This window comes from Monodelphis domestica, chromosome 6 (assembly GCF_027887165.1).
Source record: "Monodelphis domestica isolate mMonDom1 chromosome 6, mMonDom1.pri, whole genome shotgun sequence".
Taxonomy (NCBI): domain Eukaryota; kingdom Metazoa; phylum Chordata; class Mammalia; order Didelphimorphia; family Didelphidae; genus Monodelphis; species Monodelphis domestica.
The window spans coordinates 107,864,446-107,891,729 of record NC_077232.1 but is presented as its reverse complement, the minus strand read 5'-3'; the positions used below and the strand labels follow the sequence as shown (position 1 = coordinate 107,891,729).

Here is a 27,284-nt window from a genome sequence, read left to right as displayed (position 1 = left end):
ACACTAATTGTAGAAGAGGAGGAAGAATATTGGGTCTCCTCCAGAATTCCCATTTGTTTGTTACTCTAGTAGGTCCTAATGGCAGGCAGATCTTTTCCAGTTTTGTCACCTGCTTGTTAAGTGACTCTGGGGAGGTCACTTAGCTCTTTTTGCTTCAGGTCAGTGTTTCTAAGTTTGTCAAGTGGTTTTAATAATGTCTTTCTTTTTCTTCTTATATCAAAATACTTTTATGAAAAAGTTGCTATAAGAAATTGACAAATTGGTTTAAAGGGTTCTTTTTAAAAAATAACTGAGACTGTGGTTCAGTGAATAAACTGTTATACTAGGAAGCAGAAACATATCATTGTGAATTAATCAACAAACATTTATTTATCAACTATATAGTGCCAGGCACTGTGCTTGGGTACTGAGAATACAGAGACCAAAATGAAAGAATCCTTACCCTCAAAGATCTTCCATTTCATCAGGGAATATAGCATGTGTACACATCTACATACAAAATCTATACAAAGAGAAGAAAATGATGAATTCTGCTTTTGACTTTTTTTTTAACTTTTCTATAGGAAAGTAATCCAGTCAGATTTATTTTCCTTATCTGTAAAATTGGGGTAAAAATAAGTGTAGCATATCTACCCATAGGACAGTTGTGATACTTAAAGGATATAACGGATGTAAGTGCTTTGCATATGTATATATATATTTATTAATATGTGTCCATTATTTTTACTCCATTATTATTGCCTGTTCAAATATTTAATTCTCAGTTATCTATAATATAACCGCTCTCTATTAGCTTCTCTTAAGCTCCTGTCAACCTGCTGTGATTTATTTTTACTGAAGGAAATTCTGTGCCTCTTTCTTTGCTTCAGATGGTCACATCTTTAGATCCTGAAGGGAGAGAAGCAACACGTTCTCTCAGGAGTCCAAATGCAGCAGCAGATTTTGCCTCCAAGCAAGTAAGATATGCCATAAAAGCAAATAACTTTCTTTTACCAGCCCTTTTCTTATTTGCATTTCTGATGCCACCTTGGTCATTTCAGGATGATCTCTCTTGTAGTGAGAGAGAATTTGAAAGGGAAATTGCATGCCAAGTTCACCCAGGGTTTCCGTGCTTCCCCTCTTGTTCTGGAAAATATTTGCAAGAAGTTCATTTCTTTTCCTTTCTCTCCCTAGTTTTTTCACTTCTCTTATCTTTCCTTGTTCATTAGTCCAAGAAGTGAATAATTTGTCTGATTGTAACACTAATACCTCAATTTAGGACCGATCTAGAATATTGCTGCAGGAGCCAATCATAGTTACTAAGGACATTTGAAGACAGTTCCAGGCTTCCTATGCTTTTAGCTATGTTGATTATTCTTAGAAATTAAATTACTTTGTGGGGGCAAGGGCAGTGCATGGTTATAGAATTTCATTCTGAGGTTCTTAACATTTCTCAGCAAAATCTTCTGTTTAACTCATGTGTGTCCTCCATGCCAAATTTGCTTCTTTGGAGGACATTTTGTTAAGAGTTACATTAGAAATCCTCAGGAACAAGGAATTTTGCCTGTCTTTAGTTTTTTTTCAATTCCCTCTCTGACTCCTATAAGCATCTTGGCTCAGCATCTTCTGATGATCATAATGGTTATTTGGAGCCTGGGTCTAGTGATTAGCTTTCCTGGGGAGCTCTCCTGACTCCTATTAGTCCCTGTGTTATCTAGAGAATTATTCAATACAGCTTGGGCAAAAAAGGCCTCAGTTGCTCAAGACATTTTTTTTTAAGCCATGTTAAGGAGAATTGGCTTTTAGTTTCTAAGGGTGAGTCTCCTAGTTGATTACAGGGTCAATCTTTTCTCATGTTTTAATAATAAATTTATCAGGAAATGAGCATATATGAAAGAATCCAAGGGTAAGTTTTCACCTAGGCTCTAGCAGACAAAGCTAGACATTCTCCTTTTCTTTTTTTAGCTCTTACTTAGTCAGCAGATGCCTATTTTTAGGCCATTGACATGTAACACAACTCTTGTTTAGCATACATTCCTGGCACTCTTTTCAGGAATTTTAAGATCCATTAATGATCCCTCAGGGTATCTAAGGTCAGATTAGCATGTACTTTCTTGATCTTCCTCCTTCTCCCTTATCCTTAATTATTTTGATCATTGTATTAATTCTGGAAAGTTTCTAAAGGAATGTCATCCAGTTTGCATGCCATTAAATTTCTGACCCTTTGATGCCATTGGGAACAAAAGAAATATTGTGTTCTTTTCTCTGGTTTAGTGTAATTATTGGGATCATGATCAGCTGATTGGTTACTAATACTTCTGAATCATATCTATATCTTTATCTCACTTGTGTCCTTCACATTGGAAGATGACACCACCATTGTTTTATTTTATTCTTGTTGGTTTAAACACTGTTTCATCTATGTTCTTGTGGTCTCCTGCTTCATGAAGCCAGAGAAGTGGCACATAATATAGGCATTTTGAGACTCCTGACTGAGCTTTCTCCACACAGCCTCCAAAGTAGCAGCACTGATATTTAACGCATATCCTCTTGATGGTTTATGATCCTTCAGAATCCTCAAATCCTCTACAAACAAATAAAAAATCATGTTTTTGTGAAGGGGCTAATCTTAGTTTTCAGAATTATTAGTCAGAGAAAACCCACCTCTCAGGTTTAATTCTTTCGGTAATTGAGCTGTAATGGAGCAGAGTTTTTCAGACTTTTTGGTGTACTCAGTTCCAGCATTTAAGTTCTTAAATTAAACCTTCCCTTGTGAGTCTTTGAGTATGCCATTGGTTTCATGTCTGTGCCTAAATGTTTATTAAAATATGTGTAGGCAGTAGTTTAATTCCCAAGTGGAGGCACATATGAAACCTTCATGGACATTCAAAGATAATAGAGGATGTTTCCAAAATATGTTTGAATGGAAAGCAGCAGGTTCTTAGAGTAAAGCTAGATCATCTTTGGATCTCATTTACTTTGGATTCCAGGCTCTCTTCTCATTATTTAAAAATTATTGCATCAAGTTATAGCAAAGTTCTTTTCCCTCTCTCTACCATTTATTACATACTGTCAGCGAACTTTTGGATTCTATTCTGACTAGCTATGCATTGCAGACTTGATCTTTCTGTAACTCACACATAGTAGTTTTAAAAATCATCTACTTAGAACTTGTGGTTTCTAAACAAAATTTCTTATTGTTAATCAATATTCTTACAACTTGTATTTTTGAAAATGAACTCATTATACTGTGAATTTTCTCTGAGTAAAGATAAAGAAGACTGAATTAGAAAGTGTCACCTAGTAGGCAGATACAGCTATTTCAGCACCTTGGCACCAAGAAGACCTACGTTCAAAAGTATGTCTTCTGACATACACTGACTGTGAGCATGGGCAAATCCGTTAAACTTTTTAAAAACTCTTATCTTTTGTCCTACAATCAGTACTGTGCATTGGTTACAAGACAGAAGAGCAGTAAGGGCTAGGCAATGGGGATGACTTGCCTAGGGCACACAACTAGGAAGTGTCTGAGGCCAGATTTGAACTTAAGACCATCAGTCTCTAGACCTGGCTCCACCTAAGCTCTTGAAGATTTTCCTCATCTGTGAATTCTCTATACTGAGGAAATATGAGTTTGGTTCCTGTCCCTAGCTTCTCTTTGGCTAGGAAGAAAATTTGTTATGAAAAACCTTCTTTCCTTACTGCCAAGATATAAAAAGTGAAAAGAGTTGCTGGACAGAGGCCATGGAAGTATTTGTAGATTAAAGGAACAATTCTCCAATCCGGAAGTCTTGCTTAACAAGCAATTTGTACAGGGGCTAAGAGAGGGTGTGATATATTTTCATGCACACACTAAGAACTTTTCTTCTACATGTGCTCTATTGATTTATCCAGTTTTTAGAGGTCAAGTGGATAGGCAACTGCATATTTCTTGATTATAGTAGACTAAAAAGAATGGCTTTTCCTTTCAATGGCAAATAGCCATGACCAGGGAGGTCTAGAAGAAAATGGTGATCCCAAAAACTTAGATGCTTTCTTTACAGAATGAATAAGGTAGAGTGTGAATTCTTTTCAGATCTGGTGATTTGCAAAACAAACAGAAAAGAATGCTTGTCAAGTGCCTGGGCTGGTTCTTCCTCAAGCTATCTGCAGGACATATTTTATTATTGGCTTGGCATTAGTAATCATCACAAAACAAAGTAACCTAAAGGATTTGTTGAACAGGAAGCTCTCTTCCTTCTTGACCTTAATTCCTATGTTGAGTAAATACGTGCTTATTGATTTATCTATGATAGTTTCTAATTTCACTACAATTGGACAACTTCCAGATTCTTCTTTGCTTCAGACGGATGTTCTTAAAACTTGTAAGTTCCTAAAGTTGAGATCTACCCAACTTATGGTTTATTGAAACAGACATATTTGTGTCAGAGGTTGTAGGAAAAAACAAACAAACAAACCTAGCTTCTTGATTATCAGATTGGGATAGGAGGCATATATATTTGACTTGTGAGCCAGTCTGTCTGTCTGTCAGAATTATTAAAATAACAAAAAGAGGTGCTATAACTTTTAGAAATCTCTTAGTAAAAGCTAGTTAGTTTACCGGCATTGTGTCTGTAGGAGGTGAATACTGAAATCTATTTTAACCCCCTATTATTGTTTGATCTTTTCAGTTGTGTCTGACTCTTGATGACCCCAGTTAGGGTTTTTTTGGCAAAGACATTGGAATACTTTGCCATTTTCTTCTCCAGTTAATTTAACAGACTAGGAAGTGAGACAAACAGGATTGAATGACCTGCCCAGGGTCACATAGCTTGGAAATGTCTGAGGACAGATTTTAGCTCAGAAAGATGAGTCTTCCTGACTTCAGCCCAGGCACTCCATCCACTGTGCTACTGAGCAGCCATATTTTTACTCTAACGTGTCTTTTTTATTTTAATAAATATTTTTATTTTTTAATTATTATTTTATAAATAAAATAATATTTTATTATTATTATTATTAAACACAAAATGTTTAATAAACATTTTAATAAATATTCGTTCTTCTTAGCCCCTATACTTCCTTTGAAAAAAAAACAGGCAATGATGCCATCCTCACAAAATCCTGATAAAGTCCTTACATGAGTCTGAAGGGCTTTTCTAGATATTAGAGAGATGTTTCGTTCTGTGGGTCAGTTTTTTCCCCCTTGGAATTGTCAGCTTGTTATGCCTTTGTTGAAGAAGAGAAAAAAATATTGTTTTATTGAGCATCATTGGAAACTGCCATACTGTTTGAAAAGCACTTCAGGGAAAGGATCTTCAAAAAGCTCTCTGCTTGTACACGTTGATCTCTAGCTTAGCCTTTGTTTATGACTGAGAAACATTCAAGATACCCAGAGATTTTTATCTACACGTGGACAGAAGCCAAGAATATTATCTAGTCTTTTTGTTTTACATAGTCTTTATGGCTATATATAAGTCACTCCTTTCCAGGGTTCATGAAGCAAAGTAATCAGGTTGTACTAGCCTAGAACTGGGGAGAAGGACTGAACTCCAAATTGTAGCTGTACCTTCCCTCACTTGAGAAATTAATTTCAGCTGTCTTTGCCTTCTTAAAAAATTTATATAAAACGGGATAATGGTAGCATAGATACCACAAATGTCTAAGCCAAGTGTTTAGTTTGCGGAATTTTTCTCCTGTGATTTTTTTTTTTTTAGTTCCGACTTAAAGACTCTTACAAAGTCAGCTGTCAGATGCTATAGAATGATTCATATTACATGTACAAATAAGAGAGCTTAATGCCCATTTTAACCTGTTTAACAAGCTGTGAATCATAACTGTTGATAGCCATTTAAAAACTGGTTAAAATATTTGACTATCACTTCTAGCCATGGTTTCTGTGATTTGAAGATAGTCTTTCTGGAGATATAAATGAATTAATTAACTTTTAAGGTCCTCTTCAGAGTCTCTTCTCAAAAGCAATTTCTGACTTGCTTTTTCTCTTTGCAAACTAAATATTTCAATTATGCTTCAGTATAGCTGCTTTACATGTTTCTGGGCAATAGGTGCCAAGTTTTAGATATTATTTTCTCATTCTAACAATCAAGTCATAAGGCTTGAGATTTCAGTGTGAAAATTACCTGGGACCTCTCCAAGTGGCACTTACTTGCCAACCAACCCTTAAATATTGTGACGGGACTCCCTTTGCTCTCGTTCCCTCTTGGATGAAATCATTAATGAACACTTTTTACTCTTGTCAGGCCCAGATAAGTTTAAGAAGTTTGTCTCCTGGTGGGTTTCAACTAATTCTAGTTACTCTTGTGATAGTGATGTCTAAAAAAAAATCATCCTATCGACACCCTCCTTCAAGCTTATATGAAATTCTGAAGGATTATTCAGAACTGCACCATGTTGTGAGCAATTAAACACTTGAAAGGCAAAATAAATTCACTGCTGTACTAGCAGCTTACATACGACTGCAGCCTGAATCAGGCATTTTTTTCAGCTCCATTACAAACAGATGAGTTTTAGCTCATGGAGGCTTTTCAGAATCTGAGAGTGGCTCAAGGAGCCTGCTCCAAAACATTGCATGGTAGGGAGGAGAGAGGAGAAACAAACTGTTTTTGTGTTATGCAGCACAGATCTGGGAAAATGAATAGCAAGAAGAAATGTCCCTGAAATGAGCCCAAAGTTGTGTGATGGGAGAAAAGCCCTAAGAGGTTTCTCAGGCCTATTGAAAGGTGCATCATCTCAACTATATGATGTGGCTTTTGTTACTCATGTGAGCTATAGAAAGACTGAGGACAAGGATGAGGCTGTATTTAGTCTCAGGCTAATATTAATTATGAGAGCTTGCTGTGTACATTTAATACATGCATGAATATAATTCTAGTGAAACCTCTATCCTCATATATATATATATATATATATATATATATATATATATATATATATATATATATATATATATGGATTTAAAAAATCCTGGTATTATTTCAAAAGAAGAAATATTTTATTTTTCTCCAGTAACACATAATAACAATTTTTGAGATACATTTTCCAAAATTTTGAGATCCAAATACTCTATTCCTCCATTTCCTTATCCCTTTGAGAAAGCAAGCACCTTGATCTAGGTCATCATTTAAGCCCTATCTCCACATTGGTCATGCTGTGGAAGAAGACATATAAAACAAACAAAAAAGAAAAAAAAGTGGGAAAACATCCTTTTGATCAGCATTCACTGGGCATGATATTTATTATAAACAATTATACATACCAACATAAATTCTAATAGGCATTCACTTGGTACAGTGGATAGAGTGCCAAGCCTGGATGAGTTCAAATTTAGCCTCAGATACTAACTAGCTGTATTACTCTGTGCAAGTCACTTAACTCTGTTTGCCTTCATTTCTTTTCCTTATCTGTAAAATGAATTGGAGGAGGAAATGGAAAAGCTTCCAGTATCTTTGCCAAGAAAACCCCAAATGAGGTCATGAAGAGTCAAACATGACCAAAATGACTGAACAATAACAAAAATATAAATTCCATGATGGCAACATATCTTTCCTTGTACCTGGGGTAAAAATTTTTAAAATAGAGTAAATTAGAAAGAATAAAGCAATTGACATCACATTCGTTTCAGTGAAGGGAAAAAGAAGAAAACATTAACTTTGGATCATTCTACTGTGATACGTGATGGCCAATTAAAAATTACCCTTAAAGGGAAATATGTGCAAACTGAATGCCTATCTGTGGATTACAAGAAAATCATAGCAATTTGAGATGTATGTGAAGAAGTTAATGGAAGCATTAACAAAGGCACATGATGGCCAACCATTCCATTTTCCTTGTCCATTTTCATAATAAATTTCATAGCCTGGTCAGGATGCAGAGTTTGTGGTGGGGGTTGTGAGGGGAAGGTACATTACTTCTTTTCTCTCAACTCTCCCAAGCTCTTCAATTTTCCCTCATCCTTCCCCCACAAATAAAAATATATTATCTCCTGATAGATAATATGAAACTGTATTGATTTAAAAACTAATATTCAATGCAAGATTTTAAAAAATCCTACATATAATATAAAATCCTCTAGAAATTAATAAATTTTAAAATATCAAGTGTAAATCTAAAGATAAGAAAAACAACAATAATTTTCTTAATTTGTACTAAAGCAGATTTGCTTTTTCAAAATATACACACTTTATTGGAAATGCAGTGAAAAATCTTTTGACATCTGGAATATGGAGATAAAATTGCTGATTCAGTAGAATTGTGAACATGCAAACACTTTTCTTTGGTGAAATGTCAAAAAGATAGAAATTAAAGTTTTTCAGTGTCAAAATGGAGAAATGATGACTGGTTTGATTTGTAAACATTTATTTGTAAACTTTATGAAAAAGAAGGCATAGACCTAGGCATATGAATGTATCTGAGCAAGTATTGTCTCTAGTAACAGTAACAATAAAGAACACTGAAGTTCCAATCATAAGTTCAAAGTTTTTGTTTGCTTAAATTAAGACAAACTCCTCTAATTTTGTTTCATCCCCTTTTGATACTACTTGCTTCACTTATAACCAGAATAAAAAGTTCTTGTTTGCAAAGGAAATTTAGTAAAAATGTTTTTCATCTTCAACTTCATTCAATAATCGAGCTTTTTATTTTCTGTGAAATAATAGCTCTTTCTCTTTTTAGTTATGGATGTCATGTGATATGGGTCAGAGACAATATTTACTTTGACTGCTTTTATTGAATAAATAGCTTTGGGGCCTCTGATCTGGGTTCTTTGGACTTCAGCTTGATCCAGCAATCCTTTAAATCACTTAGTCAAAGAATGTTGAGAGAATAGTGATTTTTTCCAATTTGATTGTGCTCTGAAAAGACAGATATTTTAGAAACACATTTTTAAACTCAAATGTAATTTTGGCAGGCACAGGTATCCAAATGATATGGAGGCTTGTATTTGACAATCACCCCCTCCCAAAGCACCCCAGGAAGCTACACCTTAGAGCTGACAGATATTAATCTTGTGACTGCAATGAATTTGTACTTTGCTAAACTTAACAAATTTTGAATATATGGCAAAGTTCAATCCATCCCACTCCTTATCCCCCTATCTGATGAAAACAGAAAATTATGAAATCAAGGCAATTCCGTATTCCAGGGAGGGACACACAATTATCACTAGCTGCCAAATGAATAAACTTTCAAAAGGAATATGTGTGCTGGGTTCCAAATTGTGCCAATGGTATACAATGAAACTACTCTTAAAGGAATACCCGATAAAGAAATAAATCGAGTGGAGTAGTGAATTTACTTTCCACTGAACTTATGCATTTGCAAGATCTCCTCTGTATTGTGCTTGCAAATAACATTTATTTCTGTAGTGTAAATATGCAAGAGTTCATTTTAATAAAAAGTAAGTCCTAAAATAAGATAAAACCCATGACTAGACTTGCATTTGAAGATTTAGAGTGCATTCATCTGCTGGTTTTCGGTATAAATATTCATTGGTTTAGTGCTCTCAGGTGTTAGAACTTTTAATCTGCATTCAGATGGAGGTACTTTAATCAGAGAGTTCATAAAAGTCTGCAACTTTTTTTTTCCCTTCATAAAAAATAGAGTAGTAGATAGAACAGAGGGTAAGGCTTCAAAACAACCCACCCAGCTAAACTGCATTGCTAGGGGGAAAAAAGTAAACACCAAATGCCATTTTGTACCCTAATATCAATATTCTATTAAAAATAAATCTCTCACTGTTAGACTGAAAAGTCTCAAAAACCTGTCACTTTACTGCAGTCTTCAGAGATGACTGATAATGGGGAAAAAATCCCATAGCATCTGTTTACCATGCTCTCACACAAACTGTTAGGGGTGTTTTAAAATGTCAGCAGTAATGTATGCATGTGTATTAGCCTGTTAGAAAGCAATAGTACTCACACACCACCAGGAACTACTATAAATTAGGCAGGTCAAGTAAACAAGAGGCCAGAGGAACATATTTAAAGTGCCTATTTGCTTGGCTTAAAAAAAAGTAGAAGAACAACCATCACCACCTGGAAATGAATGGCAACTTTTAGTTTATGAGTACCTGGGAAAATGACAGAAAGGATTTTGTCGAGAGCTTTCAATCACAGGAAGGTTAACCCTCAAAGAGTCAGAATTTGAGGTCAGATTGGAAGGGAAAGAACATTTTGTTTTAGGTTTCTTTTGTATATAAGGAGGTAGCAGGGCGATAAAAGACTGTCTGCCCTTTGATCCAGCCATAGCACTGCTGGGCTTGTACCCCAAAGAGATAATAAGGAAAAAGACTTGTACAAGAATATTCATAGCTGCACTCTTTGTGGTGGCCAAAAATTGGAAAATGAGGGGATGCCCTTCAATTGGGGAATGTCTGAACAAACTGTGGTATATGTTGGTGATGGAATACTATTGTGCTAAAAGGAATAATAAAGTGGAGGAATTCCATGGAGAATGGAACAACCTCCGGAAGTGATGCAGAGCGAAAGGAGCAGAACCAGGAAAACATTGTACACAGAGACTGATACATTGTGGTACAATCGAACTTAATGGACTTCTCACATTAGTGGCAATGCAATGTCTCTGAACAATCTGCAGGGATCTAAAAAACACTATCCACAAGCAGAAGATAAACTATGGGAATAAAAACACCGATGAAAAGCAACTGCTTGACTATAGGGGGGAAGGGGATATGACTGAGGAGAGACTCTAAATGAACACTCTAATGCAAATACCAACAACATGGAAATGGGTTTGAATCAAGAACACATGTGATACCCAGTGGAATTGCATGTGGGCTATGGGAGAGGTGGTGCGAGGAGGGGGAGGGAAGAAAAGAAAATGATTTTTGTTTCCAATGAATAATGTTTGGAAATGACCAAATAAAAATTAAAAACTAAAGAAAGAAAGAAAGAAAGAAAGAAAGCTAAGTAGAAGTTAAGAAATCTTTGAGGGAAAACTGATGAGGAAATAATGTGACTGGGCAATGTTGTTAAGAGCCGCTATATTTTTGGAGAATTCAGTACTATTTAACTACTTTGAAGGGAGACACTGTATGTTGTCTCAGCAAAGTCTTTGGAAGACCCAGCCCTCTTCAACAATGAACTTTTATAAAAGTTAAAGGGTTCATCCACCACAAAGCTATAATAGGCTCATAATTGGCTTTGTCAGGGCCACTTTTCTGTCATCATTTAGCTCACTAATTTGCACTAATTAGGGGAGAAGACCAGTCTGAATTATGGAAAAGACTAAATGTTAGACTGTTTGAAAAGAAGCACAATTTTATTATTTCCAAGGACATAAATAATGAGCCAGACTTTGTTGCTTTCTAGAGGCCCTGCTTTAATGAGTAGATAAGAATTGATTTGTAATTAGTAACTCACAACACCTGTCTCAATCATGACCATCTCCCTGTTTTGACTTCAGTTGAATCTTAGCAAGGTAAGTAGGTAAGAATAGTTTGTTCCTTTCCCCTATTTTATTTATGTTATTACTTGGATTGAGACAGAAGTATAAGGTGATTTGAAACTATCTCAGTGAACTAGCACAAATTTTAAGTTAGTTCCATTTTCAGATATTTAAATAGTGTAAATTGTCATAAAGACCTGAATAATGACAGGAAACTTTTTCAAGTTATTTTCTCTCTAATTAAATGTGAAAAGAACATTTTGACAACCTTTTATTTTTTTCAGTAGAGGAAATGGGGTAGAGAGAGTTGTTAACTTCTAAGATCCTTTTAGACTTGGAAGGAGATGGGGAAGATATCTCAAAAAGTCATGTTCAAGCTGTCACTTTCTGGGGTCTCAGTTGTAGACCTTAGTGGAGTAGATGATTGTGATCATGTCCAGGTTGAGACATTTCAAAGGCATGGACTGCCTCATCCTGAGCGTGCATCATGTGGGGACAATTCCTTTTCCTGGAATGCTTCTTTCCCCCAGAAGTTTAGAAAACTTATGATGTTATAGGGATGCACCCCAGAAGAGCCCTTTCCCTCTAGTTCTCACCCATGCTGCTTGACCCAAAGGTAGCAATTTGCTAGTTACACTGTGTTTTAATATCATAACTTAAATAATCTTAAAAGAGCTTTCATGAAGCATTTCATTTAGTTATTATTTTTCTTCTTAGCATCAAAGTTTGTATTGGAAGGAACCAGAGACCATCTCATCTAATCCTTTCATTTATAAATGGGACTAATGGAACTAAACCCACTGACTCCTCCTCCAGTGCTGCTTGGACCATAAAAAAAAAAAAAACATGGTGTGGCAGAAAGAATGAGGATTGCATTTTACAAAAAAGAATTAAACATGAAATATAATGATAACATTAGATCAGTTGGAGTAGTAATCTGGTGTCTGAGTTCTGTCACTTGTTGAGTGATCTTGGGCCAGTCACTTAAATTTTTTGAACCCTAGTTTTTTTCATCTGTAAAGTGAGATGAAATATCTATCTCCATATTCTAAGGATTTTGTGGGGGAAGCTCATTGAAAATTCAAATCCTTAGAGAAATGCGGGGTTATTAGTATGATGACCATGCTATTATTGTTTTTCAGTCATTAGTATGTTGAGCTCCCCTGCTGGAAGATAATTAATAAAGAGTGTCCTAAGAGTTTTACTCTGCTTTGCTATCTGCTCTTAGCTGAATTCTTAGTAGCTGCCTATAACCTCTAACAATAGTTTACATGATATTAATTTAGGGCACTTCTAAGATTATTGACATAGCAATAGGTGCACGTTTCTTAGACTATATTTTCATAAACATTGTATATAATTGAAACTTGGTATATTGAATCTCATTGAGGTCCACTATAATTTTGACATTCTTTTTCTTCATTTGTAATATCTTCATATGATAATGACACCTTTGGCTTTAATGTTCTCTCTCAGTGGGGATTCTCATGCCCCTCAAAAGGTAGTTAATATTTATATAGATATTTAAATACTCTGGGAGAATGATTCAGGATTTTAAAGTCTTCAGGGTTGGATCGTTATTTTAAAGTATCCAAAACTTCTGTAATTCAGAATAACCAGCCTTTAATTTGTCTGCTTTTGTAATTTAGATTTTTCTAAAGCAGAACACATCCTTAAGATCTCTGGTTTTCTGGAAGTCTTATCCATGACAACTAATAGAAAATAGGGGGACACAGTTCAGATAAGTTCTCAAGGCCAGTGACTTTTCATGAAGGAAAAAGAAAAAAAAATGGAAAGATTGATTAAGAAAGGCAAGGTGTACTTGTGATAAGGCAGAAGTAAATCTCTGAGAAAAGCCTTGTTGTTCATTTAATTATCTAGCTCATTTGATCAGGTATAAGCCAGTACTTTAGTCAGTCAACTAAGATGTCAAAAAGAAGGTGTAGTGGTAATTTGCACTTCAGTTCTTCTCTGCAGTAGAAAATAGCCATCTTGATTTCCCCCACAATTAAAGAATGAAGAGGATGTAGGCTTGCAGGTGTGATAGGAGGTAAAGAGCAGAAAGTTCTTCTATTGCTCCATATTCTTATTTCTATATTCTATATTCTTATTTCATTACTCTTATTTAAATTTCTTATATGGAAAGTAACCGATGAACTCACTTTTGAATACCAAAAGCTTTTCTGGGGATCTTGAAAAATTATTTTGCTCACTTGTTGGATGCCTATTACTACCACAAGTACAACATCCATTGGATGTTGGGAAGCTATCAGTATCAGAAAGATGAGCAGTGGAGGATAAATATTTATGTAGCAGTGGGATAATATTTCTCATGCAGTTTTGTGGATGTTTCATTAATGCTCACGGACTCTTTTTCTCAGATGGTCCTCAGCTTAGAATTCTTATATAGCTTTCTTGGATTTGGATTTTCCATTTATTAAACTGTAGTTGGTTTTGAAGTGGTAGGGGTTCAATGTCATGCATCTGATGAACCAGTAATTCCTGTATGAACTCCTTTAAACCCAGTAAGGAAACACCTTTTATTGAGTCAGATGGGCAATCTCTATTCATCAGTTTATATAGTCTTACAAGTTGCTTTGTGGGCAAATGAGAGTATTAGTTTGAGACTTTATGACCTTAGGCAAATAGTATAATTCAGAGAAGGGGCTTAAATTTCCTAACTAGGAAGATTTTTTTTTATCATCTATGTCATATTGACTATTTAATAGGGAAAATCACTAAATCAGGTGGGCAAATCTTAGAAAGTAGACCATGGCTGAATTAGGGTCAGGTATCAGAGCAGTGTGGATGAGATTTCTCTATGTGAAGTAAAATTGGGAGACTTGATTAGTTTATCCAACTCAGTACAATTCCTACATTTGGTAATAAATGGCTTTCCAAATGAGTAATTTAATAACTTGGTCTGACCTCTCCACTAAGGAAGGGGAAAGAAGAAAACTACATACTGAATGTGCTCATATGAAGCTTATTAATAGTTGCTCAATATTTGACTGAGTCCTTGGGAGGGTTAGAGATGGGAGCGCTAAAATGTGTGTAGGGTTTGTTTTTTAAACAAATTATTTTTTATCTTCAGAAAATAATTATTAGAGTTCATGATTTCATCATAGCCAAGTCTGATAGTTCTACTTGTCCTTGATTCTACTATAATGTTTGTCCATCAATTTTTGGTAGAAATGGGGAGTTACAGTCTATGAACAAAAACATAGGAGATAGAGCTAGCATAGGAGAATATGAAGTCCAGCTCCTTCTTTTTATACTCAAGAAAATTGAGGTCCAAACAGTTTAAGGCACTCAAACTTGAATAGACAATAGTTAGAAGAACCTAGACTTGAACATAGTTCTGAAGTTCCTATTCTGTACTATCTTCCTAATGTCCAAAATCCTGACCGAGTTTGTCTAAGTGATGTAAAGGAATTAGATGCTGACTAAGTTTACATGTTCCCTGGATAATCACTAAATAAGCTAAATTCTTGACTCTTAATTTACTCACCTACAAAATGGTATAATAAAACCATTGCCATTTAGCAGGTTAAAATGTTATTATCTTCACCTGAAGGGATAATAATAATAATAAAAATAATAGTATTAATAATAGTCAGCATTTATATAGTATTTTAAGTTCTGAAAGAAACTTAACAGGTGTTCTTATTTGACCTTTACAACATTCCTGAGAAATAGGGGTACATCATTTTTATAGATAAGGAAACTGAATCAAACAGAGCTTTAGTGACTTGACCAAGGTCATATAGTTAGTAAATGTCTGAGGCAAGACTTGATTTGATTTTATGTCTTCCTGACTCCAATTCTGGTGCTCTATTCATTGCACCATCTATTTCACCTACAAATGAGGTGACTGGAGATGAAGTGGATAGAGTGCTGGGCCTGGAGTCCAGAAGAAAGATTTGGGCTCAAATATGGCCTCACACTTATTAACTGTGTGATTCTGAGTAAGTCAGTTCACTTCTGTTTGCCTCAGTTTCCCTCAGAGGTAATATTGGAGGTAATATTTATTTGCCTCACAGTGGTGAGGATCAAATGAAATAATATTTGTAAGAAGCACTTAGTACAGTGTTTGGCCCAGAGTAGGCACTGTATAAATGCTTATTCTCTCTAAGTAAATGTTCTGTAATTTTTGATTATCAGGTTATTCAGTCAGTTAATCATATGCTGTACTAATGAAAGAGTGGCTTCAAAATAAATCCATAAGTCACCTCAAGATTTCTCAGAACACCATAATTTTTATCTCTTTCTCACCAAAATTTTATGAATTTCCTTTCAGTAACTGGCATAATTATGTAAGACTTAAACAGTGATTCAAAATTTAGATGTATATTTTCTGCTAAAAGCCAGTTAATCAATGAATTGATGAGTATTTATTAAGTGTCTATTATATGACAGACACTAATTTAGGTACTGGGGTTAAAAATATAATGAATGAAACAATCCTTACTGTCAGGGAGATCACATTATAATAGGGAGACAATGAGGACACATACAAGTGCATATAGAATAAATATAATACAATAAATATATGCAATTACTTCAGCAAGTTGTAAAATACAAAGTCATTTGAGAAGGAGGACCCTAGCAGATGAGGGGATCAGGAAAAGCTTCATGTAGGAATGTGATGCTTAAGCTGTTTCTTAAAGGAGTCAGTGATTTTTGTGTTATATTGGTAAGGAAGGAGTGTTTTCTAGGATTGTGGAACTAATGCAAAAGTTTGGAAATAATACAGTATCATGTTTGAGGAATTAGGAGAATGGTGACTATCAGAAGAAAAACTCATTGAACTTTTCTTGGGACTAAATTCATCTTTGTGAAAAAGAACCATTATTTTTTCTGAGAAACTTGTCTGCATTTCTCCTTTCCCCAAGGGAAGGGTGGTCTGCCCCTATGGTCTCTCATAGATATTTTTATCCTAGCATTTTATTATTCTCCTTTGCCCTTTACATTCTAATCTGCATGATTATTGCCTGTGTCCTACATTGATTTGTCTGGATGGCAATAGGGCTGGAAAAATAGGTTGGAGCAAGTTTGAAAAAGATGTTAGATGTTTAATAGAGAAGTTCATATTTTATCTTAGAGGTGATAAGCAGCCACTAGATTTTATTGCAAAGGGAAGTGATATGGTATCATATCTACTCTTAAGGAAAATCAGTTCAGCAACAGTATGTGGGAAAGACTCAATGTGGGAGATTAATTAAGAGAACTGTTGTAATCATCTAAACATGAAAACAAGGTAAAGAACATTTATTAAGTACTTACTGTGTGTCTGGCATTGTGCTAAATTATGGTGGGTAAAAATACCAGCAAAAAGAAAGTCAATACCTGCCCTCATTTGCATAGAGAGCACAAAAAAGGGAGCTGAGAAAGGGGGTGGAGGGAAGATACTTGGGCATGGTGGTGAAGTTCAGAGAGTAAGAAGCAGGAGCAGGGAGAGGAGCAAAGTATAGTAATCCTATACTTCTACCTTAATATGGATTCCTGGGAGGAACTCATCAATGGAAGAAGGATTTCATCAAAGAATGGATGAAGGTTAAACTAATGTTTTAACTGTGAAAAAAAGGCTTAGATGCAAGAAATGTTGTGGAGATGGAAATGGGAAGATTTGAAAACTGATTGATTGTCCCTAGAGAGAAAAAATATTCTATTGAAATTATGAACATGGATGATTGGAACTATAGTGGTACTCCAACACATGCCCCATCAGAAACACTGGCTGGTTCATTCATGTGACTGTTTTCTTCTTTTAGGATGAATTATCAAGTACTCTAAGAAGTCTTTCTGAATTCCCCTTCCTTGCTTTCATTTCTCAAAGAATTTTTTTGTTTTGTTTTTGTAGTTTTTCTGGTGAAATTGGATGATTTGGATGATTACATTTGAATTTGGATGATATTTTCAAATGCCTTTGTATTATTTCCCCTAGTTAATTTAAATGCCTTGAGGGCAGAAATTCAGCCTTACTTATCTTTTTATGTTCTTTAGTGATTAGTTTAGTGGATAGTTAATAAATGTTTGTTGAACTAACTGCTTGTTTGTTAGATCAAATTATTTTCCTGTTTGCTGTCTCCCAAAACTCTATTTGCCAGTTCATTCACAGAGATATTACCCTATATCAATTTCTAACTCCTATCTTAGTCTCCTTCTGTTCTCTTGAAATTCATTGCATTGCATTTCAGTTGAAGTTTACTGATTTATAGATCATAAATGTATAACTTCATTGTTCCTCCTTAGGAATTAGTACTTAACTAATAGTGTTTTTTTCTTTATAAAATCTTCTCTTGAGCCAAACACTGACAGACTTTGATGGCAGAATAGAATATAACCCAAAATATAATGTAGGAAGTGAATATCCTTGTTTATTTCAAAACAATCATATATTATACATTCTAAAAATCTTGGTGCTGACCAAGAAAAATTCTTCTGGACCTGTCATGCTAGAACTTAAGAAGTTATTTAGAAAGCTAACTGATGTCCAATGAAACTGAATTCTGAGAAGATTTATGACTTTGCCAGTTTACAAACCATGATCTTTTGAACCTGATATTTGGAGCCAAATCCCTCCTGATTTGTTCTGATTCTTGCCAATGAAGTCTTTCACTCTCCTCCCCCCATCTCCCCTCCATTTTTATCCCAAGATCTTATCTACAGAATGGAGTTAAATTATATTATCTAATTCCAGGCCTCATTATTTTATCTAGGCCTCGTTTAGCTTCTATAATTAGGGAATTTTGTAACAAAAAATTACATTAGTAGATGTTTGGTTGAAGTTTAGATACAATTTTGTTATGATGTACGTTAATATGAAAACATCCATAGTCTCATTAGTGAAGATACTTCTCCCTTTGACAACAAACTTTGAATATATTCTACTTGGTGTTTGAGACCTGTGATGGCTCAAACAATTCATTTCCCTATGGCCACCACACAACGACACAACGAGCCTCTAAACTTAACTTGTATGATATTCAGGGAAAAAAAAACAAACATAAAAGGTGATATTCCAAGCTTATATATTCTAGAACCTTGGAGAGCTCTTACCTTACTGGCACAAGATCACCTCCATACTCATAGTAAGGTATTGGAGGAAGATTCAGTGTTATATGAAATAAGCTAAAAAGAAAATATAGATTTTTAAATAATTTCTCTGTAGCCACAGCTTTTATCTAGAATATCGTCATCAGTTCTTTGGACCAACGTTTTGGAGAAGTAAAATTATGAAATATACCAAGGTGAGCTCTCTGTATGGCCTAAGAACTGGATAAGATATTTTGTTGAATGAATTCAGGCTGTTTATTATGGAGGAGATTAATGGAGGATGCAATCACTATTTTCAGTTCTCTGAAGAGCTCTTGGATGCCAGAGTTATTAGATTTGTTCTGCTTAGACTCAGAGGGCAGAACTAGGAATGATGAGTAAAGCCCGAAGAGAGGCAGATTGAGGCTTCATGTTAGGAAATATTTCATTACCATTAGGTATCCAAAAGGGAAAGAGGCTGCCTCTGAAGACATCAGGTTTCCCTATCAATGGGTATGTTTAGGAAGAAGCTGGATAGCCATTTGCTGAACGTTCCTGGTTCCTCTACTTGCAGAGCTGATTAAATAGCAACTTGGTGCTCTAGACCTTTTTTTTTTCCTCTTAGCCACTAATTCATTAATTAATTAGTTAATTAACTTAAAAAATAACTATACATCTTGACTTTTTCTAGGTGACCCCTAAGGTCACTTTCTACTTTTAAATTCTGTGATTTCAAACCTGGTGTTTACAACTTCTCCAGCCTACCTTCTCTTAAAAACATATACTCAAAAGATGTAACATTTAGGAAGAATTTTAGTACCTACAAAGATGTTTACATACTTATTTCATTTGTGTTTCCTAACTCTCATGTAGTTTAGAAACATTATGGTATATTATATAACATTGTGGCATATAATGTTATGTGACTTCCCAAGAGAAAAAATTATTCATTTATTCAACATTTTTTTCCACTGGGTGCCTATGTATGTGTGTATGAATGTATGAATGATCCTTGCCTGTGAGGTGCTTATGTTTCAGTATCATCTTGGAGAATACAACTGAGTTTTTAATAATTTAGCATTACTGGCCTTGAAAGTTACAAATGTGTGAAATATTTGAATGAGGTATTTGGATTCGATTTTCTCTACGGATCCTTTTGGCTAAGTTTTTGTGTGGCTATGAATACAAAGACTGAGGTGGCTTTATGAAATTTTGTGGTTCTTTTTTGTTCATCCTTCATCTTAGATTGTGCTATTATTAGCCAGATAATTTTAACCTAATTGGAAATCACAAATAACATTTTAGCAGGTTAGTGGTCCCTTCAAATGCCTCCCATCATAGGTTAAATATGACTCGTCTACCCTCAATGAAACAGAACTAGCCTACCAGAAGATATTGATGAGATATTGATTTCCTAACATGAAGCCTCAATTAATTGATTTTGGACCAGAGAAATTCTTGGAATCACACCAATTGCATTTTCCTCGAACCTTTTCTTTTCCCTCACCTCATGTCTACCTCTCAGTGTCATCTGATCACTCTATGTATCCCATGACTTTCATTTCTTTCCTGCTTTATTGAGATCTGGTCATTCTTCACAGAGATATACTGAGCTTCAGCAATACTGCAGTGCTATCACAACTGCATGGAGATTGTAGGTCAGATGTTGTAGACTTAGCCTAAGAGGAGTGTTGATGCAAATACAATGACTTTTCAGGAAGTGATAATTTAAGAAATGTACAATGAATAACACAGAACTAAGACAGATGTGTTGGTTTATGTTATTCCCAAAATAACAAGCAAGTAGGTGTTTTATCTCATTTCACTTCAAGACAAAAATTGGTTTTGGAGTGATTCATCTGTGATCCTGCCTAAGCAGTACTGCTAATTTCTTTTTTGACTTTTAAGTTTTTCTTGGTATTTATTGTAAAATCATGTTAATACTGTTTCACCTCTATATTTGCATGTAGATTAGGGGGTTATGGACTAGTTCTGTGGGATCACATAGGCTCAATATTTTCTGAGTTAGAATTGTGCAAGAGGATTTCTTATCTTAAATTCAGAAACATCATGATGTAATAAAAAGAATACTGGTCCAAGAATCAGGAGAACTGGGTCTGAATCATGACTTTTGAACAAGTTACTCAAGTTCCTTTGAGTTTCAGTTTCATCATGTTTGAAATGGAGATTTTAATACTTGCCTGAAAATAGCAAGAAAAAATATTGAATAAATGATAGAGAAATTCCATTCAAAATAGACAAAATATTTGGGAGTTAATAAATAACCAGACTTTTATTAAACATGGACTATGTTCCTGTGCTCTACCAATATGCAGTTAAGACATAGAAATATAATTTCAAAAATTTTTCACTTAGAAGTCCTGATATCAATCAAATTTTTTTTAAGGAAGAGAGGGACACAAAGGAAGGCATTTTGAACATATTAACATATTTGTAGCAGCATTTATTGTGGTACAAAAATGGAAATAGTGGGTTCCTATTGATTTATGAATGGCTAAAGAAAATGTTTTACATGAACATAATAGGATATTATTATACCATAAGAAATTGTGAATACAGGAAATTCAGAGAAGCATGAGAATATTTGTATGATCTTATAAGGAGTGACACAAGGAAAACATGTAAAACTATATTCTATGGCTGCTGTAGCAATGTAAATGAAAATAACAATAAAATGAAACCAATTTCCCTATTTATTTTTCTCCATATGTAAATGAAACCAATTTCATTGAACAGTGCAAGCCCTGGAGGAGAAATGAGCAAATACACCATACCCCTTTTTTTTTTGAGAACTGAGGAAAAAGGAATATGGAATATTGCATACATTTTCAAGTACAGTCAAGGTATCAACTGGTTTTGCCTAATTTTTTTTTCTTTGCAATGAGTCAAGGCTCACTGGGAGTATCTATCTATCTATCTATCTATCTATCTATCTACACACATACATATTTCTATGTGTGTATTTCACATACACATACACATTAAAAGATTTCAAAATAAAACTTAAAGATATCAGTAGAACTTTTAAAATCATATTTTTATTCTAAATGTTACAAAGCAAAGCAAGAATTTTCATATACAAAGAAAACAAGATAGTACACAAATGAAATCACAAATCTCCTATACGTTTTTAGCTTATTTTTCTTCATACCTATGTAATAATTCCTGTCCAAAAATGTCCCAACCTCTCCCCAACCTCTTGGTATCACAAAAGCTATCCAAAGAAGCCAATATGTACATATAAATTCTTTAACATTTTACCTTTCTTTTCACTTTCTGGAAGTAGCATTCACAGTTTATTTTTCCAGCATTCATTCTATGTATATGATATTCTCCTGGTTCTGCTCATTTCACTGTTCATTATCTCATGTGATTATTTTCAAGTTTTTGAAAAATTAGTCTGTTCATAGTTTCTTATGGCACAGTAGTATTCCATCACAATCATATACCACAATTGTTCAGCCATTCTCCAATTAATGGGAATCTCCTCAGTTTCTAATTCTTTGCCACCAAAAAGAGAGCTACTACAAATATTTTGGGACATATAGGTTCTTTCCCTCTTTCCCTGATCTTGGGAAAGCATAATTCCAAATTGCTCTACAAAATGGTTGTATCATTTTACAGCTCCACCGACAGTGGATTGGTATCTGGTATCCATGTTTTCCCACATCCCCTCTAACATTTGTCACTTTACTCTCTTGTCATTTTAGCCAGCTTGATAAGTGTGAGGGGATAGTTCAGAGTTGTTTTGGTTTGCATTAATCAGTAGTGATTTAGAATTTTTCCATATACCTATATATATCTTGATTTGAAAATGCTCTTTTCATCTTTTGCCTATTTATTAACTGGGGATGACTGTTATTCTTATAAATTTAACAAAGTTCTCTCTCTATTTTAAATATCAGATCTCTTTTTGAGATGTTGCCTATAAAATTGCAAACTCCCCAATTTTCTGCTTTCCTTCTAATCTTGGTAGCATTTATTTTATTTGTACAAAACTTTTCACTTTCATGCACTCAAAATTATTAATTTGATATTTCCCAATGCTCTCCATTTCTTGTTGAGTCATAAATTCCTCTCTTATTCATAAATCTGGGCATCAGTAAAAAAATACCTTCTTCTCCATCTCAGATCATTACATGAGATTTAGTTTGCTTAGTCACTTTTTAGTTGTGTCCAATACTCTTTTTGACCCCTTTTAGGATTTTTTTGGCAAAGATAAATGGAGAGGTTTGTCATTTCCTTCTCCAGGTCATTTCATAGATGAGGAAACTGAGGCAGACAGGGTTAAGTGACTTGCCTAGGGTCACATAGGTGGTAAGTATTTAAGCCTAGATTCAAACTTGGGAAGATGTCTTCCTGCCTCCAGGACTGGTATACTATCCACTATGCCACCTAGCTGCCTCTCCTTATGTAGAAAGTTCTTTGTAATTTTTTTAGTGCTATCAACATTTGAGATATTGCTACTATTATCTTGCTATTACAGATGCTTTTGGTAGGAATTTTTGCCATTATTTTGGTGATAGGGACCGAAATTGAAAATAAGTAAGCTCCTGGGACATTCAACACAAATCAGAGATGAATTAATTTTGAAGACAAAGAAATAAAAATAATCTTTAAGAAGGAACTTTGTTAACAAAGATTTCACTATTTTAATTTAACAAATACTTATCAAGGACCTACTAATTCATTTTGAGAGAAAGGATATTTTTTCTAGGTATTTTTTTCTTTGTCAGAAAGTAGGCAGAACTTCAAAACTACATTCTTTTATTTTATTTGTCTATTTTTATTCTAGCTCTCCCATTAATCTACCCATCGAAAAATGCTTTACTAATTCCTTTCAGTAACCAATCGATGGCCATAATTAATGCTATTCCTTTGTCCCATGAGATCCTTAGTTCTTGGGATTCCATATTAAGCATATTTCTTTCTTTAGCCAATGTTTCAGTCTCTTACCTGAATAGAGATGCAGAAATCCATATAGAAGCCCAAGTGACAAAAATATAGCAGACATTGTAGGCGAGAACCTTTTTTGAGATAAATTTCTAGGGTGGGATCCTATCTTGAATCACCTAGAATTCTTTGGAAGTAAAAAGGGGGCATAAAGGAAGCAAAACCATTAAAAGTGTTGGACAGATTCCCAACACTTGGATAGGGCCCCAGGTAAACTACTTTCTGCCCCACTGGTAGTTGGGGAGAAATGTGACTTCAGTTATCTTCAGATTTGTTTCATCACTTCTGTACCTGTGATTCTTTTAATTGAGTTAGCTCTTTTAACTGTAGCTGATGAGTGGACATGGCCCTGGTCATTTCACTTGCATAGATGATATTAACTTAATGCTTCAGGCCTTTTTTCTCTTAGTAGCATCAAGACTTTATTCTACTAATACATCATTCAATCAGTTAATCAATTAATTCAAAAATTTATGTATTTCACCTTTGTTCCAAAATGGTGCTAGGCTCAACTATGGAGATGAAAAAAAAAACAAGACAAGAAATAGCCCCTGCTTTTATACTGAGCTTACAAATGTATTATGTCAGATAAGACATGTCTACATATAAGAATAATACAAAATGACATAATAAATTCATAGGAAAGTATAAATAAGGGATGTGGGAAAGGAAAGGAGGGAGAGATTCCTCCCTAGCTGGCAAGAGATCAGACAAATTTTCATGAGCTTGGGTAGCATATATTTTTATGGATTTGGGTCCAGTTCAAGTGCCATGTCCTTTGACCATGTTACTTCCTATTCAGAAAATAGTGGTTCCCAGTTGCTTTTAGTAAGAAACATTTTCTGTTTGTCATTTAAGCTCTTTATAATTTGACTCCTTCCTCTTTTTCTTCATTAATTTCATATTGTTCCAAAAAACATGCCCTATTTCAGCCGGTCTGGATTGTTCCTTACACCTCATATATTAAGTATCATCTCATGCCTTTGTGCTTTTAAAAGCCTTCACCAGGTGGAAGCAACCTATAGTTTTAGCATCATTTTACTTTTTTCTTCTTCCTCCACTCTATTGCATAGCCAGATGGGTCTTCCTCTTGCTCCTCAGAGGTGACACTCCATTTCCTATTTCTCTTTTCTTCTACTCTGTCTCATAGCATTTCTTCTTCATTCATGAGTTAGCTCAAGTATTACCACCTTCAACATGAATATTTTCCTGATTCCCTCAACTTCCCTATGCTATCTTGTATTTATTCTATCTAGAAAACTCATAGGGAGTAGATCTATAATTTCTTTAATTTTGGAAGTTCCCTGGTGAGGAAATAATCTTTATCAATCAGGTCTGGACCTTCTCTACTACTTAGAACAGTGGTTCTCAACCTTTCTAATGCCGTGACCCCACAGTACAGTGCCTCATGTTGCAGTGACCCCAAACCAAAAAATTATTTTGGTGGCTACTTCAAAACTGTAATTTTGCTACAGTTATGATTCAGAATGTAAATACCTAATATGCATTATGTATTCTCATTGCTACAAATTGAGAGGTTGAGAACTGCTGACTTAGATACAAAGAATATGCCTAGAATATTTGATAGATTATATGGCTTGTTAACAGAGAGCCAAGTATGGGTCAGGATTTGAACCAAGGTACTCCTGGCTTCCAACCATCTCTCTATCTTCTCTGCCTCTCTGCCTCTATGTATGTTTATATATGAACACATCATCTCTCTTGATAAAACATGACCTCCTTGAGAGTGGGGATTATTTCATTTTTGACCTCTGTATCTTTAGCACCCAGCACAGTCTGTGGTCTTTAAGAGATGCTGATTTTTTTTGGGGTTGATTTATTGAATTGAATTAAATTGGACTGAATATTTGTTGAACAGTTAGTAGTTCACTTCATGAATTTGAAATGACTGCCCTCAAAATTCCTATAAGTATGTAAATATTTATATAATAGTATCTATTCTGTCATAGACTAAATCATCTAGTAAATGAAATAATTCTAGGAGAGATAAAGAAATATATGATCAGTTGACCATGGAACTAAAATAAGGGAGAGGCAGGCAGCATGGTATGGTGGAGAGAAGGCTGGACTTGGAGTCAGAGGAGACTTAGTTTGAATCCTCATTGTGACATCAGCTGATGGAGATGGGGCAGGTCTTATGAGACAAAATAAATCTTATGAATAAAAGAAATTAAGATAAAATTCTCTATCTGTAAAACACAGATAATAATATCTGTGATACTTATTTCATAAGATTATAGTTAAGATCAAAAGAGCTTTGCAAATCTCTCAATGCATCATATGAATGTCCATTATTATTATTAACAATAATTAGTCCTGGATAATCTCCAAGACTCTGTCCAGCTTTTTTTCTTTTCCTTTTTTTTTTAACAAACAGCATTGTCTTTTACAAAGACCCCTCACCAGGGGGAGAGCATCAAGGAAGTTGCTATGGAGATGGTAGGACCTTGAAGGATGGCTGATAGCTGACATCAGAATACCTTCCCCTCCACCTGATGTTTTCTCCTTTTATTTCTCACTATACTTCCTGCCTTGAAGTGTAGCTGGCCATTAGTGGAGCTTTCACTGCTGTTTCCTTGTTTGGCTGAAGGCCAGAGGCAGAAAAAGAAACTTCACAAACAGTCCTGTTTTTGCCAGATTGCTGGCCAAATTGTGCCGACTTGAGCTGCTCAGTGAAACCCTTGGCTGGGCTTGCTGAAAAACTGAATCTTTAGTGTGCCCTTGGATGCACACATATTCTATACTTCTCCACCCCCCCCCCCACCCCTTGCCATTGATGCAAATATTCACATTTCTTAAAGATGATTCCTTTTTTCTTCTAGCTTTCAGATTGTTCTTTATAGCCCCATCAGTAATCAATTGCTTCAGGTTTCATCATTAAAATAGACAACTCAGGTTCAGGGGTAAGATGCTAAAATCAGATTATTTTCCTCTGGCAGTAAATTGATATGCCACTCTTACCACTGCCACAGATAAAATTAGCCATGCGTTGAAATCATTGCAATAGGCAGTGTCATCAAAGCTTATTTGTAATGAAAATATGATGTTTCAAACCTAAACTCAGGAGTATAATAAATGTAAGGCCATATGTTCCCCTCCCACATAGGACTGCAGAGAAAAGGAGCTATTTAAAATGCACAGCTTCTGATTCTGTCCACAGTTTCCCTGCATTCTCCCTCTTTTACCACAGTTGGGTTTTCCAGACAGAACATTGTAGACCCAAAGAAGCAGAGGACTTCTTTAATGAATATGTCAAGATCAAAGATCCTCTGGCAAAGTCATAGCTCTAAGACAATGCCAAGCAAGCCTTCCTGTATACTCAACTTTTTTTTTCCATTTTTAGCATTCAAGGCATTTCTTTGCTATTTATTTCCCCTTATTTTCTTCCCTCTCACCATTTGTACCTCCAGAACTCCTAGAATTCCAATATGAAGCATTCTGGGTAGGACTTAAGGTAATATCTGATGAGGCCAGTTTCATGAAGGCTGGTGAAAGTGGACAGTGTTCTCTGTCACAGTAATGTATGTGTTGAAATAAAAATCCTTCCAAGATAGATGGGAGATGATAAAAGCCCACCTAGGGACACCCCAGGACCAGTAAAGCACAATCCCTGCAATTATAAAAAACAAGTTTATTGAGGGTAGGGAAATGATAAATAAGTCCTAATTCTAAATAGCTATAGCTCCTCCCAGCAATCTACACTCCCCCTTATGGGGTTTGCTCTTTTGATCTTCTCAAGCCCTTCCTACAGCTCCCTGTTCTTATCTAAGACCCCAAGAGCTATCGCACTATAAACTAACCTAATTAATATGGATTATCAAAAGGTTAAAAAGGAAAGACTCCCATGTGTATTTTAGCCCTTACTTAAC

At 35.0% G+C, this 27,284-nt stretch overlaps 1 protein-coding gene across 4 annotated transcripts in view; it reads left to right on the top strand.

The window, feature by feature from the left end:
* The window catches only part of PPARGC1A (PPARG coactivator 1 alpha), an 800,952-nt gene that overhangs the window by 354,280 nt on the left and 419,388 nt on the right, over nucleotides 1-27,284 (top strand). For all 4 annotated transcript variants that reach the window (XM_007496655.2, XM_056802471.1, XM_007496657.3 and 1 more), the window contains one exon: nucleotides 870-956. In XM_007496655.2, the coding sequence (XP_007496717.1) occupies nucleotides 870-956 (87 nt within the window). The remainder of the gene's footprint in view (nucleotides 1-869; nucleotides 957-27,284) is intronic.